This window comes from Pocillopora damicornis, chromosome 9 (assembly GCF_964200805.1).
Source record: "Pocillopora damicornis chromosome 9, jaPocDami1.2, whole genome shotgun sequence".
NCBI classification, from domain to species: domain Eukaryota; kingdom Metazoa; phylum Cnidaria; class Anthozoa; order Scleractinia; family Pocilloporidae; genus Pocillopora; species Pocillopora damicornis.
Window position 1 is genome coordinate 11,499,065 of NC_142678.1, and position 14,682 is coordinate 11,513,746.

Here is a 14,682-nt window from a genome sequence, read left to right on the forward strand (position 1 = left end):
ACTATGATGAATCAGTCATTGAATCTTGCCGTAGTACTGCAATATGAACTTTTTATTGAGAGACATAGATCAGCTCTTAACTGAAGCTTGTAAGAGTCAAATTACAGTCTAATAATAACGTCTTGGTGTTATATGAATTCAAGTGTATTTATATCTGAGGTCAGATCTACTATTCCACGTATGGATTTCGCAATTAATTGATTGGTTAAAATTATTTCACTGATAACTGCGTGCATAGTGTAAATGACAGATGTGACGCACGTTAGTTCGTTTTCATGAAAAGTTTTGGGCATCAAAGGTATTCAGAATTTTTGTGAAAAATTTTCGAAGCAGTCGGAGTGCTAACAGTGCCTTTTTACTTTTGAAGATTATCAGCACCCGTAGGAGGTTATGTCAAGAAGTTCACAAAGTATTTAACAGACTACAGATGTTTTCAAGGGCACTGAACCGAAACAAAAGCTCACAGAGAAAAACTTACCTGCCTGAGGTTATCACAACGCTCTTTATATGTACCCTCCCCCGAATATGACCCCGAACCCTTCCTGATCAAAAGCATAACAAAATTCGTGATTGTGATTGGTCGTTAGCTCCGCGACTTTGGCACCACTAAGAACGTAATAAGCATTTTCGTTTTTCAATTTTTCAATATTTTCTAATTGTTTTACTGGACATTGTGTCACGCAACTCTACCATATGAAGAAGAGCAATGAAAATGTACAAATCATTAAGGCCGGAAACATTCGGTAGTTCGAGCATAACTTCCGAGTGAGTACTCAGTCTACCTTACTCGGCTAGAATATTTCAAAAAGTTATCATCAAAACACCAAAAAGTGCCTAATTGCATTCAATTTGACTTTTAGTGAAAACGTCGGCATATTGCCAGGATCAGTGATATTGAAAGCATCTCACAGAGCAAACCAGTTTCAAGTCGGCAGACAAGTAAATCCTTGAGCATCCCGTTCCCAACACTTTTCTTTGAATCAAACTTAAAGTCATAACATTCATAGCATAAAATGTGCACTAGGGGACAAATTAGGCTCTACACTTAACGATAAAACTGCGAAGAGAGCTGAAACATAGCCACTTTAAAAATGTTTAATTACAAAAATGCAATCCATAACCAAAATGAGTGTGTAATGCACGAACTGAGATCATCTGCTTTTCTGCTCTCGCAAAAAATTTTTCTCCTCTATTTCCTACAAGAAGATCTGTTATATTTAAGAAAGAATTTCTCCGAAATAAATCTGATGTTCCGAAATTACATTCTTAATATGATCGACAATGACAAAAGTTTGCGCAAATTCATCATTAAGAATCTTTATCCAGGCCAAACAGTTATTTAAATTGACTCTTCATGTTAGGTGTAACCATGCATCTGATAAGGCAGGACATCGGCCATTTCATTCCATGACCCATGGTCGAAGAAAAAGTCGGGTCACTCCCAGATGTAGCGTGGGTAAATAAAGTATTGTATTGTATTGTATCGTATTGTATAGTACCCGCAATAAAGCGTAGGAGACCATATACAGAACCTGGAAACAGGCAAAATATAATGGCACTAACTAAGAACATTGTTGTCTTAAGTGCCTTGCCATCGCTGACTATTTGTTTCACTTGTTCTTGAGGCATCTGTTGAGTTTTTATCTTTATCTTTACGCGTCGTGTTTCATTGAGCATTGAAACATGACAGTTTGTACCGGCGTCATTTGTACACACTCTACATAAATATAGGCGTTCATCTTCTCGTGAAAAAAAAAAAAAAAAAAACGGCACTGATTTTTCTTTTTCTTTTAAACGACTAGCCGTAAGGTATTTTGTTTCTTAACGTATCATAGGTTTTTAAATTATAAATAGACATATGCATTGTGTCGTGCAAGGTTCTAATATGAAAAAGAGGTGGGGAAAGGGAGAGCACATTTAGGCCGCGTATCGAGAAATGGTCTATTGTTCAAGCTCAACTTTTCACATTAAGTATTAAACAATAGTCCTTTGTTCTTTGTTGCGCTGAGGGACTTTGGCCGAAGCGACGCGAAAAAGTTGGCGAGTAATCGGAAAAAAATTTTTGGTGTATCTTCAACCTCTTTATGCGTACTTTTTTTTATCGGACAGTTTTTTATCATACTCGTGATAAACAAATCGAACTTCCGCTGCGCGGTCGTCCGATTTTGTTATCACTCGTATGATTACAGATCGAATTGGACTCCACTCAGTCCTATTACCATTACTTATTATGCACACAAAGAATTAAGTCTCAGTCAGTGACTGCGTAGCGCGCGCGAGATTTGAACTGCTCTCATACTATGAAAGATAAATCTGAGAGCGGGGAAGTCATGATTCGATGGTCCGTCGAGCGAGAAAATGAAAGTTTCCCCCTCCAACTTTCTCGCTGCTATTTTCTTCTCTCAAATGTTCTTTTCGCTACCTTTACTTCAGTCGAAGTTCGAGCAAACCTTCTGAATGAGTACCCAGACTCCATTACTCAAATCGAACAGTTGAAAATCTTTCAAAAAACACGAAATAGGTTCTAATAGCCTTCATTTCGACTTTTGGTGGAAGCGTCTGCATAATGCAGGATTAGCGATGTCGAAAGCGTCATAGAAAGCATAGGATATCAGTTTCAGGTTTGAAGACAAGTAAATTCTTGAACATTCTACCTATAATCCTTTTAGTGTCAGTAATGAAAGTTCCCAGTCATAACATCCAAAGTAAAAAAAATGCGAAAAAAGAATAAATCAGGTCCAAACTTGATGAAAAAACTCTAACTGAGGAGGGCCGAAAATGTATGTATGGCTACAGAAATACAATCCTTAATCAATGTGAATATGTAATGCGGAAACTGAGATCCTCAACTTTTTTGCTCTTGTAAATATATTTTTCGCTGGAGTTTCCTTTTATAATATTTGTTGTATTTAATGATATGCATTCTTATTATGATCGTCGATGAAAAAAGTTTCCGGCGATTCATTTTTAAGAATATTTACCAGAACCAAAGTTATTTGAAATTACTCTTTACTTTTGTTATGGTTGAAACTTGAAACAGATTATTGAATGAGTAAACGTTATTGTTTGCAAAGCAGTGGCTTCAAACTTGGAAGTATTTAATAACAATAATAAATAAATAATAATATATGGATAAACAAATAACGTGCAACAAGATGTATAATTACATAAATGTATGTATTTGGTGAGTACAGCGTGTAATTCTCTGAAACCTTCTCGCTGTTGAACTTCAAAATGAAATTAGGATCTTTCGGATCACTGATCAAATTTCGATCGTACGTGCCTAAGTGCATTTTAGCCAGTGAAAAATCAAGTTTTACCTTGTCTATAACTGTACTCCAACATGTGCTTTGTGATCGTTTCAAAATTTACCTTTCCGTTAAGAAATTTTCTAAAAGACTGATAGGCTATTTTGGAGTACAAGCTACGATCAGCGTCAAAATCAGTTGAAAGAGCCCTATCTATATATGTAGAATAACACTCCTGTCTTTACCACACTCCATTGACAAAACCCCCCTCCCCTCCCTCATTCAATGTTGTTTGCATGTAGCTAAAAGTTCATGGAATCACACATAACTTTGTTTTGGGAGAGAAGAGGGCGAATAGGTTTACTTAACAAGGGCAAAAGAGATCCAATTGAAGTGACAGGGGGTTAAAAAGGTCACTGTGTCAACAGTTTTGTCACCGATCAGAGTTAATGGCATGTGGCTTATTCTATAGGAGAATTCTATGTTCAGAATGTTGTAATCTCGTTGAATGTTTTTCACAAGGAAACACACAGAGTAAAGTGCAGCTCACCTAGGACTCATTAGAGGAAGAGTCCTCACGAGGATAAATTCACAACTTTCAGAAGAGTACCACGTGGGATGCTAACTGGAATTTTGTAGAGCATGTTTAGTATCCCCAGCCGTGATCTCACCTGGGACTGTGGAGAGTGTTGTGTTTAAGCAAAGAACACCCCAGAGAGCATCCCGTGTAGGAAAGGCAAGGTCCCACCGGGGATTGTAAGAATTACGTTAAAGTTTGTAGGTGGGATTGGCAGGATCCCCATGTGTAATTGCAGGTGGTACCAATCAGAATTTCAAAAAACATAAAAAGAAACGATATCAATATGATACCTATAACAGTGAAACAAATATACATTTCCCTTTCTTGATTCCTTATTTCTGTGTATGAGGGAGTCTAAATTGCCATGAAATCCTTGTTTGTTCAATTTCCATTACTTTACTCTGACCATGCGCGGCGTTCTATATTGCCCTTCTTCCAGCTTTCCTCCAAAATGTACTATGTAAATAAAGTAGTTCATGGAATGCTATCGCACAGATATACACATAAGCTATAAGAAATATCAGTGTCTATATAGTGAAGGAACTATAGCTAGCACAGCATGGGGCCCTAATATTAAATTTATCTGATCATTATAATTAGTTTCTCTGAGATAACATATATGGTCAAAACTGGATAATAAATTTAAAGGCTCCTTGAATATTGAATCCTTAAAAAAGAACATTAGGAAAAAAGACCTATCGTCACTCTTAAACACAACAATAGCTATTGTAACCTGTGCAACTCTTAGAGACCACCTTTTATATATACCTACTGTTTATTGCGCAATTTATACATGTTATTCATATGAATTATATAAACATCCTTCGTAATTTCCTGTTTGGGAATAATTCTATTTTATCTTATCTATTTTTTATTTATTTATTTATTTATTTTTTTGTGTCCCCAATTAGTTGTGAAAACTAAATGCATTGACACATTAATAAAGCTTTTACTTTACTTACTTGCTTACTTTCTTACTAGTTATAAGGGAAAATCTACGTTTTCCTGGGAATTTGAATGTTATAAAGTCACGCTATCTGGCAATTTATAGCAGATGTCTATTTTCCGGCAAAATAACGAATCTAAGATCTTCCTTTAAAAGAATATAGGGGGTAAGTTTCTGAAGAAACTGTGGTGCTACGTCGGTGGGAGTGTATAACAGGGTAATTTAGCATTATCAACCAAGTTGATAACGTAGATTGGCTACCGTAAAGGTTTAAAAAAGCTGGCGTTCGAGCGTTAGCCCTTCGTCAGAGCGAATGGAGGAATTGTGTGTTGTTTGTTTATATTCAGAAAAAGGTGCTATGCTATTGATTTGAACATGGCGACGAAAGAAATTTCCGAGGTATATTTCTGAGCCGTTTGAAAGGAATTGACAGGGGTTATAAATTGAGTGTGCTCCTTTCTAGGAGAGACGCAATTGTCAATTTAGCGACAGTAGAGTTCAGCTTTGGGGCCATTGGGTTGACTGAAAAATGAGTGTTCGATAAAACCTACGAAAAGATTGGCGTAACTGGGTCCCATTTCATTACCTATGGCTACGCCAACAGTTTTGTTTGTAGTAGTTGCCACCGAATGAGTTACAATTGAGTGATAGTACTAGTTTGACTAGATAGAGTAGTGTTTCAGAGCTAGGTTCCTTAACAGTTCGTTGATCGATAAAAGGGTTGAGGGCTTGGAGACCTTCGCCATTGGGAATGACAGTATAGAGAGATATAGTATCCATAGTGAAAAGAAGTTTGTTTTGGCTAAGGAAATTTAAGTCGTGAAAAATTTCAAGTGCCTGTTTGCTGTTCTTTATGTATGATGGTAACGTTTTGACGATAGGTACCGGCATAATTTTGTCTAAATAGATAGGTCAATAGGTCGACCTGGGTTGATAGGCTTGTGGATTTTAGGTGAATAGTATATACACGAAGTTCTAGGAGTGGTGATGGTGAGATTTTTTGCTATGGCGGGCAATTCTTATTTAGCTAGAAGATCGTTAATCGTGTTTTTGACAATGTTTTGATTGATAGAAGTGGGATCTCTGTCGACTTTTGCATAATAATAGGTGTCAGAAAGCTGCCGCAAAGCTTCTTTTCGGTAGAGGTCGGCCCGCCAAAGAACGACTGCGCCGCCTTTTTCGGCCGCTCTACACTAATCTCCCTAATCATTCTAAGCAGCTTATTGCAGTTTGCGGCCTTTCTCTACATCTAGGCAGTTCGGAGAGCCGCAAAATCCTAGGAAAAAAATTATCTTTGACATCGGCACACTTAATCTCCACGGTATCAACGAGCGCTTTTCATTTAACTAATTTATTCTTGTTTTCTCATCATCATATTCCCACCCATTGCGTAGTTCCATTTTTTGCATATAAACACAACCCACAATTTCTCCAGTCGCTCTGACGAAGGGCTAACGCTCGAATCGTCAGCTTTTAAACTCTTTACGGCGGCCAATCAACGTTAAAAAGCTTTAGATTGTATAGAATAACCTTCCAGTTTCCGTTATGGGTTTGAATTTTATTCACCAAATTTTCCCTCCCCAATGATTTGATCTTTAGTTTCATTCAAGTAAGCATTAAACCCGAAAATCAACATGTCAAGTGGGTGGCTATTTTGAAACTTTATCCAACGGTAAACTGAGCGCCTTTTATTCCAGCTAACTCTTTTTTACTTCCTCGGCTTTGCTCTGATTGTTCACCGTGGATACTTAAGTTGGAGCGGGCTCACTCACTTCGAATGAGCTCCAGTTAAAAGTAATTATCACATAAACTGCAGTGTTATACAGGGATTCCTGGCCCTAGGAAAAGCCGTAACAACACACGTGAAAAAATATCGTATTTTTTCCACGTGTGTTGATATAGCCAATCAGCTGCTGACGCGTCACTCGCCTTTGGCGCCACTCGGTCAGGTTGATGAATGAATAGCAAAGCCTTCACGATTCTTAATACAAGTTGTTTGTCGGAGCTTTCTCGAATTATGGCGGCTAAAACACTAAAAAACCTGTATATTTGCAGGGCGCGACTCCAAACAATATTCAGCGAAGGGGTTCTATTTCGTCCAACGTGACCCATGCCAAAAGTGCTAGCTCCAGTCCTAAGGCTACTGTAAAGGTCAACCGATAGTAAACATACCGCCCGTTTCTCTCGTTTCAAAACGTTTTTCCTTATTAGGACACAGATATAGGATTTTTTTGTTAAATTTATAAAGTTTTGTAGCAGAAGATAAATCCACTAAGTTAATTGGCAGTCACTAGCATGGAAATGGCATGTAACCAACGGTTGAGTGAAGGTATCGCCACCTTTGAGCCATCTAGATTATCGATCATTTTCACAACTAGTCAACGAACTTTGAACGGAGTATTCCAGCATCTTAACAGAATAAGGATTGGTGTTAGGAGAGCGATCAATCGGGAAAACGATAATTTTTGTCTATAAAGGGTTTATTCTGATATCAAATCTGCTACTTTTCCAAAGGGTTAAGAACTTAATCTCATCACCAGAAAACACAAACCATGGTCACAAACATTAAGCAGTCCTTTGAGAATCAGCCTTTGCAGGCGATAATCGATTCAGATATCCAGTTGAAAAAAGCAATCGTCATATAAAGCACTGACAAAGGAATTTCGTCCATAGGTGAATGAAAAATGCAAGTAAAGGTTAGCAAAGTGTACATAAACAATTCTAGTTATTATTATCATTAGCACTTTCTGAAATCTTTTTACCCATTACCCTTCAACACTGCATGGCTGGATATATGACCTGTGTTCTTTTTCTAAATACAACCTTTCTCATTTCTTTTTGTCTAAAGCAGTAGATCAGTGGATTAACAAGTGAGTTCAACATCACACAGGTTTGCCAGAGTGGTTCATTGATGGGGCAGGTATCAAAAAGATCTTTAGCTAAACCGATGAAACAGAAACCAGCTGGAAGAAGGCTCACAATAACAGCACCAACTACAAACACTGTTGTCTTGAGGGCCTTGTTCTCTTTGGTAGATCTTTCCACTTCCCCTTGGGGCAGTTGCTGTGTTTTTATCTTCCTTCGATGGCGGCGGGTTTCATGATACAAAATCACATATGCGAAGGCAACAAACACGACACATGAAATTGTGATGAGGCTTCCGATATAATAAAGCGCTAGGTTTATTTTTAACGCTGTAAAAATACCATTTATGAAACCAAAGATCCAGATTGCTGACACCGCTATCTTCAGGTTGTTATTTGTCATGACGTTTGAGTATTGCATTGTAAATTTGATCGCTATGAGCCTCTCGAAAGTAATCAACATCAGATGAAGGCACGAAGCAGTTGCTAAAATATGCATAACATTAGCATGGAAGTGTTTAGCTGTTTCACTGCTACTGAAACCGAATATAAGTAATATCCTCCATAGAACATACGAAGGTTGGCCAAAGAGACCGGTCAATGCGTCACTCACCGCCAAACAGGCCAGCAAGAAATTACAGTTGATTCGGAGTCGAGGACTCGTCATCACGGCCTTAACGATCAGCACATTCAGCAAAACTGTGAAGGGACAAGAAATGCTATTGATGATTATAGTGATAACGTAACTAACCTCTAGTGGGACACTTGCTGCACTAGTCATCTTTTTAGCGTTTTTAAACTAAGCCCAGAAAAAATCTGCTATACATAGGTTGAGTTGGTTGCCTAATGAAGACCATACGAACTTTCTGATCAATGCGTTCGATCTGTGCTGTTTTTCAGAAGCTTTTATAGACACACTCTACTCTAGTGTGCATGTGTTTCCACTTGTCTTTTTCTCGCATATCAATTACAGCAATTCCTAATTATACTGTTAAAGAGGTTACGAAATTTTGTTTGCCACGGTGAGTTCAAAGCCCGATGAGGATCAAGTCAACCTCATGGAGCGACTCTTTGAATATTAGTATATTTTCATTGGGAGAATGCCTCTTGTTCTCGCGACATTTAATTGCAGTGGCGAAAATATTATATTTATATCTGAAATATTGGCGGCGAAGCGTAAACAGTTCAATTTTATTGACCGTTACTTCCATACTTATTCATGTGCTCCCGCTTGACTTTTCACGCGGATATATCAATTGTTTAATTGATGAAGTTGTTTATTTGGTTGAAAATCACAAGATATAACTTTGGGCAGATTTTCATCAAAATAACTAAAAAGAGTTGGAGTGGGGGACGATGGAGAAGAATTGCTTGAAACTCCTAAATAAATTAAATATATGTGTGGTTAGATTAGAAGAAAGATATATTAAATAAGAAAAGTAAATGAAAAGGGTTGCGTTTGGAATGGAAAAGTGTGGAGAAAATCGGCAACTATGATAAATCACACAAATCTTTAGGAAGACTCAATTCAATTCGATTGCTAATTTTTTTTCAATTAGGTCTCTCATACTAGGCTGTAATTAAAAAAACTGCATCCAATAAACAATAGCTAATGGCTAATGGTTTGACATCATAAGTAGAAGCTGATTGGCTGGTCAAAAAAGGCTCGTCTTTAAAAGTGACATCTCCCTTCAATGGTCTTAACAGCTATGAGGACAGAAATAAATATTGTCAATATCTCATTTTTTATTTTGCAATATTTGTCATTCAACGGAAACATAAGAAAGAGTGAGTTTACAGGCAACGTGCTTCTAAGGTTTAAAGCCGATAAAGTGAAGTAATCGCTTGCATAATCATTGGCACGTATCACCATAACATGGCCTAAAGCTTCAGGAAAAACTGTAGCTAAAATGATGAGACACGAGCAAACTGGAAGAAGGCAGAAAAAAATAGCACCAATTACAAACACAGTTGTCCTAATCACCTCGTTTTCTTGGTAAATCTCTCCACCTTCTCTTGGGGGCAATTGTTGTGCTTTTATACTCCTTTGATGTCGACGTGCTTCATGATATGAAATCACATATGCGAAGGCAACGAAAACGGTAAACGAAATGGCGACAAGGCTAGCTATAGAACAAAATATTAGTTACGTCTTTCAAGAATTCTACATATGGAGGAAATGATCCAAATTTCTATCAATGCTATCGTCATTTTTTTTATCAGTAACAATGTTTAGGTGGCGCGACGCAAATTCGATCGCAATAAACTTCTCAAAAGTAACCAATTTTAGGTGAAAGCATGAAGCTGTCCAAAGTACAGATATGAAATTGAAATGAAATTTTCAGCTGTTTCACTGGTATTATGAACTAATAATTGGAATATCCTCCACAGGATATATGATGGTCGGCCAAGAAGACCAGTCAATGCATCAGTCACCCCTAAACAGGCCAACAAGATGTTGCTGTTGGTTCGGAGTCGAGGTCTTGTTTACACGGCCATTATCACCAGCTCGTTAAGCACGTTAAGCAGAACTGTGAACTTCATCTATCACCTGATTCCTTTCAAATGTCTTACACTAGTTTTAGCCAAGTAGGTATTGAGCTCCGAATTCGATAATCTATGATTCAAATTATTTTAAAACTACATTCAGTGATGAACTGTTAAAACTGTTTTTTTCGTCGTTATCATCACTGAAAAAAGGGCCAATCGATTAGAGAGGAAGCTTACGAGAGTATAAGGATATCTTTTGCGAATCTTCTATTTTTCCCATACTAAGTTCAATTCAAAACTCACTGCCATCAAGCAATGATTTCGCCACCCAGATTCCCATTCTGAAGCTATAATGTGTCCGTCCCAAAAGTTATAGCATACTTTTTTTTGAATATGAATATGAATATGTTCGCGTCTGCGCACTGGAAAAACCCTCTTACCCTGATAACCTTAAGCTCCTTTAAATAACCTTCGTTTTGTCAATAAACGCACATTGTATTAGAAGCCTTCACAAAATTGGTTTTAATACAAGAAGAACTCAGTTGCAATCTTTGCAAACTAAAATAGTGCAAAGGGCTGGCAACATTTAAGGTAGCTCTGCAAAACAGAAAATAAATAAAAAGCAAAAACAAAAACATGAGGCTAATTAGTAAATGAATAACATTTCTAGTAGAGATTTTTCCATCACCTTAAGTAGTACTTTTGAGAATCAGATTTTGCATGCGGTAATCGAATCAACTCTTTAAGTGAAAAATGCAATTGTCATATAAGTCACTAGCAAAGGAGTTTCGTTTATCTGGTGATAGTATAATGCGAAAAAAAGTGTGCGTAAATAGTTATCAAACTTCTTAGTCTTTCTGCCATATTGTCTTTCATCACTGGATGGCTGAATGTGCGACCTGTCATCTTATACTAATTCATTTCGTTTAGTCTGCAGTAGTAGATCATTGGATTAACAAGTGGATTATAGATTATTCGACAATATTCATTGAGCCTGAGGCGAAATGAAATTTAGTCCTCCTACTAGCATCACCTTGTGCGAGGTGATTATAGCGAGATATGACGCGACCCCTGGCGAATCAGATCACCGGAACATTTCACTTTTTTTTTTCTTTTCTTCCCTTCGTTTTTGAATATAAGAACTTTTCTTTTAGCGATTGATCAAAGTCAAAATCAGTAATAAATATTAGATAAAAACCAGTAAGATCTCATTGACCTGTATTAGGCTTCCAGCTCGACACGGCAAACTTCTCTTGAGCGAGTTTAATAAACGCTTCAAACATGACAAGTACAGAAGGCGACACAGCAGAGAAAACTTTTCAAGTTAGTTATGTCATTAGTACCATAATAATCTACACTGTCACCTCTCCCATTACAGTTCAATCCAACGTGCTGATGATAATGGCCGTAAAGAGAAGACCACGACCCTGAACCAACAGCAACCCCTTGTTACCTCTCATCGCACATACTGTGGAGACTATTCCAATCATTTGATCTCAGAAGCAGTGTCACAGTTAAAAATGTCCATTGTACTTTTATTGCAGTATTGGTAATGGCCTCATTCCTTTATTTGATATTCGTTTGATTTCGAGAGTCTTATAACGATCAAATGTACGATACACCACTCTAACGAGTAACTAACAATAACATGAAGATAGCACTTTTTTTAGTTTGGATCATTGCACTCTTGTTCGAGGTTAACAGCGTGTTGAAAGTGCATCTAGTACTACTTCTTTAGATGGCAGACCTTGTCGCTATTTCATGTGTCGTTTTCTTTGTCTTCATTTTGTATCATGAAACCCGTCGACACCAAAGGAAGATACCAGTACAACAAAATCCCCAAGACGAAGTGGGAAGATTTACCAAGGAGGAAAAGTCGATTAAGACAACTGTGTTTATAGTTGGATTTGTTTTTTCTGTCTTCTCACACTTGGCTTCTTTCTGGTCGTTTTAATCACTGGCCTTTCTAATATTTGTCCCATCAACGAAGTATTGACGCAAGCATTTGCGATGTTAAACCGCTTTTTGATCGACTGATTTAATCATGGAGACAAAAAGAAACGAGGAGGCTTATACTCAGCATAAGAACCCAGGTCGTGCATCCAGCCATCTAGTGAAGGCGGAGAAACGGAAAGCCTCGATGATTATTCACATACACTCTGCTGACGCATGTCCCAGCACTCAGTCAAAGAAATTTCTCATTAACTACAGTTGTATATCTTTTGGACAACGCACTTTTGTTCAGGAAAGTTTGATTTACTGCATATACAATCCGATTTTTAAAACATACTTAAAAAGAAGCTAATATCCACTCTAGGAGTGGAATTTATTTAGTTCACTCTCTGCAGTTCTGGGTTTGCACTGCATGAAAACTTTTCCTTTTTTATTCTGCTGTTTCGTTTGCTTGAATCATATTAAAATTCACTAGTTACCATTGATTGGAATTTTCTGGCCTGAGGAGATTGCCTGATCCTCACTGTATGTGTGCAGAAGTTGGCAATTCTCTATGCATGAGAGATGTCTATATCCTGCAGAGACTCAATTACTCATTTTAACATATGTTTCCTCTCATTTCAATCTCTAATTTGCTTTTTTTTGGAAAAATAACCAGAATACAGATCTCAGAAGCGAACTTAATGTCTTTTTGAAGGGCTGCTATCTTGTACAAGGGCTGCGATCAGGTTCATATAAAGCGTAATTAGTAAATTGAAACGAGGATCGTTAAATCTTTGAACAATTGAACTAGTCTCTTGACATCACTTTCCCCTAATATTGATAACAATAACATTAACTGATGTATTGCCAATGGTTTCGCGGTAATGCACGATATTTATCAGTACGGCTGACATGGGGGTTCCCCGGTATTGAGGCAATGGTTAAAAGTACTTCTTAGGAATGCGAAGAAAATAACATGACTTCCCTGGTAACTTTAAGCTAACTTGAACTTAAGACTTCAGAACTGAGTTTGAAAATCACATCTTAGCCTATAGAGGCGTCGTGTTACCAGTGACTAATACGATTATAATATAGAGCAATAACTATGGAGTTTGTTTATTGAGTGATTTTAAAATGCGACAGAAACGTTTACATAAACAAGTTTTTTTTTCTGTTTTTTTTTCTGCCATATTGGCCTATTTCACTATTCTAAAAACGAGCTTCCTCATTTCGTTTTGTCTCCAGCAGTAGATCAGTGGATTAACAAACGAGTTTAACACGCTGCAAGTTTGCCAGATTGATTCATCGATTGGGCAAGTATCAAAAAGGTCTGTAGCTGAACCGATGAGACAGAAACCAGCTGGAAGAAGGATCACAATAACAGCACTAACTACAAACACTGTTGTCTTCAGCGCTTTGTTTTCTTTAGTAGATCTTTCCACTTCTTCTTGGGGCAGTTGCTGTGTTTTTATCTTCCTTCGATGGCGGCGGGTTTCATGATACAAAGTCACATATGCGAAGCCAACGAGCACGATACATGAAATAGAGATGAGGCTTCCGATATAATTCAAAGCTAGGTACATTTTTAACACACATAAAGTACCACATACGAAACTAATGATCCAAATTGCTAACACCGCTATCTTCAGGTTGTTATTAGTTACAACGTTTGAATAGTGCATCGCATATTTGATCGCTACGAGCCTCTCGAAAGTAACCAACATCAGACGAAGGTATGAAGCAGACGAAAGTGTAGTCATAACACAGACACAAACATTTTCAAGTATTTCACTGTTACTGAAGCCAAATAATAGGAATATCCTCCACAAGACATATAACGGTTGGCCAAAGAGACCAGTCAATGCGTCAGTAACTGCTAAACAGGCCATCAAGATGTTGCTGTTAGTTGGAAGTCGTGGTCTTTTTTTGATGACTAAAATTACCAGAACGTTGAGCAGAACTGTAAAAGGACAGACGATGCTGTTAATGCTAATACTGATAATGTAATTAACCTCTGGTGGGGAAACTACTGTGTCGCTTTCTATGCTGGTCATCGTTATAACGTTCGCAAATGAAACTCGAAAAAGTTTGTTGTGTTGAGTTGGATACGTTATTGATATCGACCGCACAGTTTGTATCATTTCGCTGCATTTTAAATTTTTTCCGGAGGCTTTGATCCACTAGCTCCATTTTAGTGTGCATGTGGTTTAACTTGATATTTTCTCACGTATTTCAATTTCTAATTGTATGATCAATTCAGTTCTAAGTTTCTTGTTTCAATTGTGTATGACCACAGCCGTTTGTTTATCGTGTTTTAAAGATTTAACGACTTATTTTTATTTAATTTCACTGCCCAATTATTTTTATCTAAGTTTATGGACCAATTTCATTTTCTCCATAGTTGAAATACAAAATGCATTCTGAAGGTCAGTTCCGAAGTCTGAATTCCAGTCTGCTAATTTCAAATTATTGAAAATTTGGTCGTTGTCGCACTAAGTACTTTGCTTTGCATCGGTATCCGGTCACTTCGTTCCATGACCACTTCGTTCCAAACCACTTCGTTCCATCCTTTGGTCACTTCGTTCCACCAAGTAGTCACTTCGTTCCAAAGAATAGTCA

General features: G+C 37.5%; 2 protein-coding genes across 2 annotated transcripts; both read right to left on the minus strand.

The window, feature by feature from the left end:
• Window positions 1-7,546: 7,546 nt before the first annotated feature.
• On the minus strand, window positions 7,547-8,419 carry LOC149040097 (adrenocorticotropic hormone receptor-like). Its single transcript, XM_089181517.1, has one exon. It carries the CDS (start codon window positions 8,417-8,419, stop codon window positions 7,547-7,549), a length of 873 nt encoding a protein of 290 aa, XP_089037643.1.
• A 4,039-nt stretch (window positions 8,420-12,458) lies between these two features.
• LOC149040098 (uncharacterized) lies at window positions 12,459-14,433 on the minus strand. Its single transcript, XM_089181738.1, has one exon. The coding sequence runs from the start codon at window positions 14,202-14,204 to the stop codon at window positions 13,260-13,262; it is 945 nt and encodes a 314-aa protein (XP_089037864.1). The 5' UTR covers window positions 14,205-14,433; the 3' UTR covers window positions 12,459-13,259.
• Window positions 14,434-14,682: the final 249 nt, after the last annotated feature.

Excerpts from the sequence above, each read along its gene's own strand:
- LOC149040097 (XM_089181517.1), bottom strand. The coding sequence starts at position 8,419 with ATGACTAGTGCAGCAAGTGTCCCACTAGAGGTTAGTTACGTTATCACT.
- LOC149040098 (XM_089181738.1), bottom strand. The coding sequence starts at position 14,204 with ATGATACAAACTGTGCGGTCGATATCAATAACGTATCCAACTCAACAC.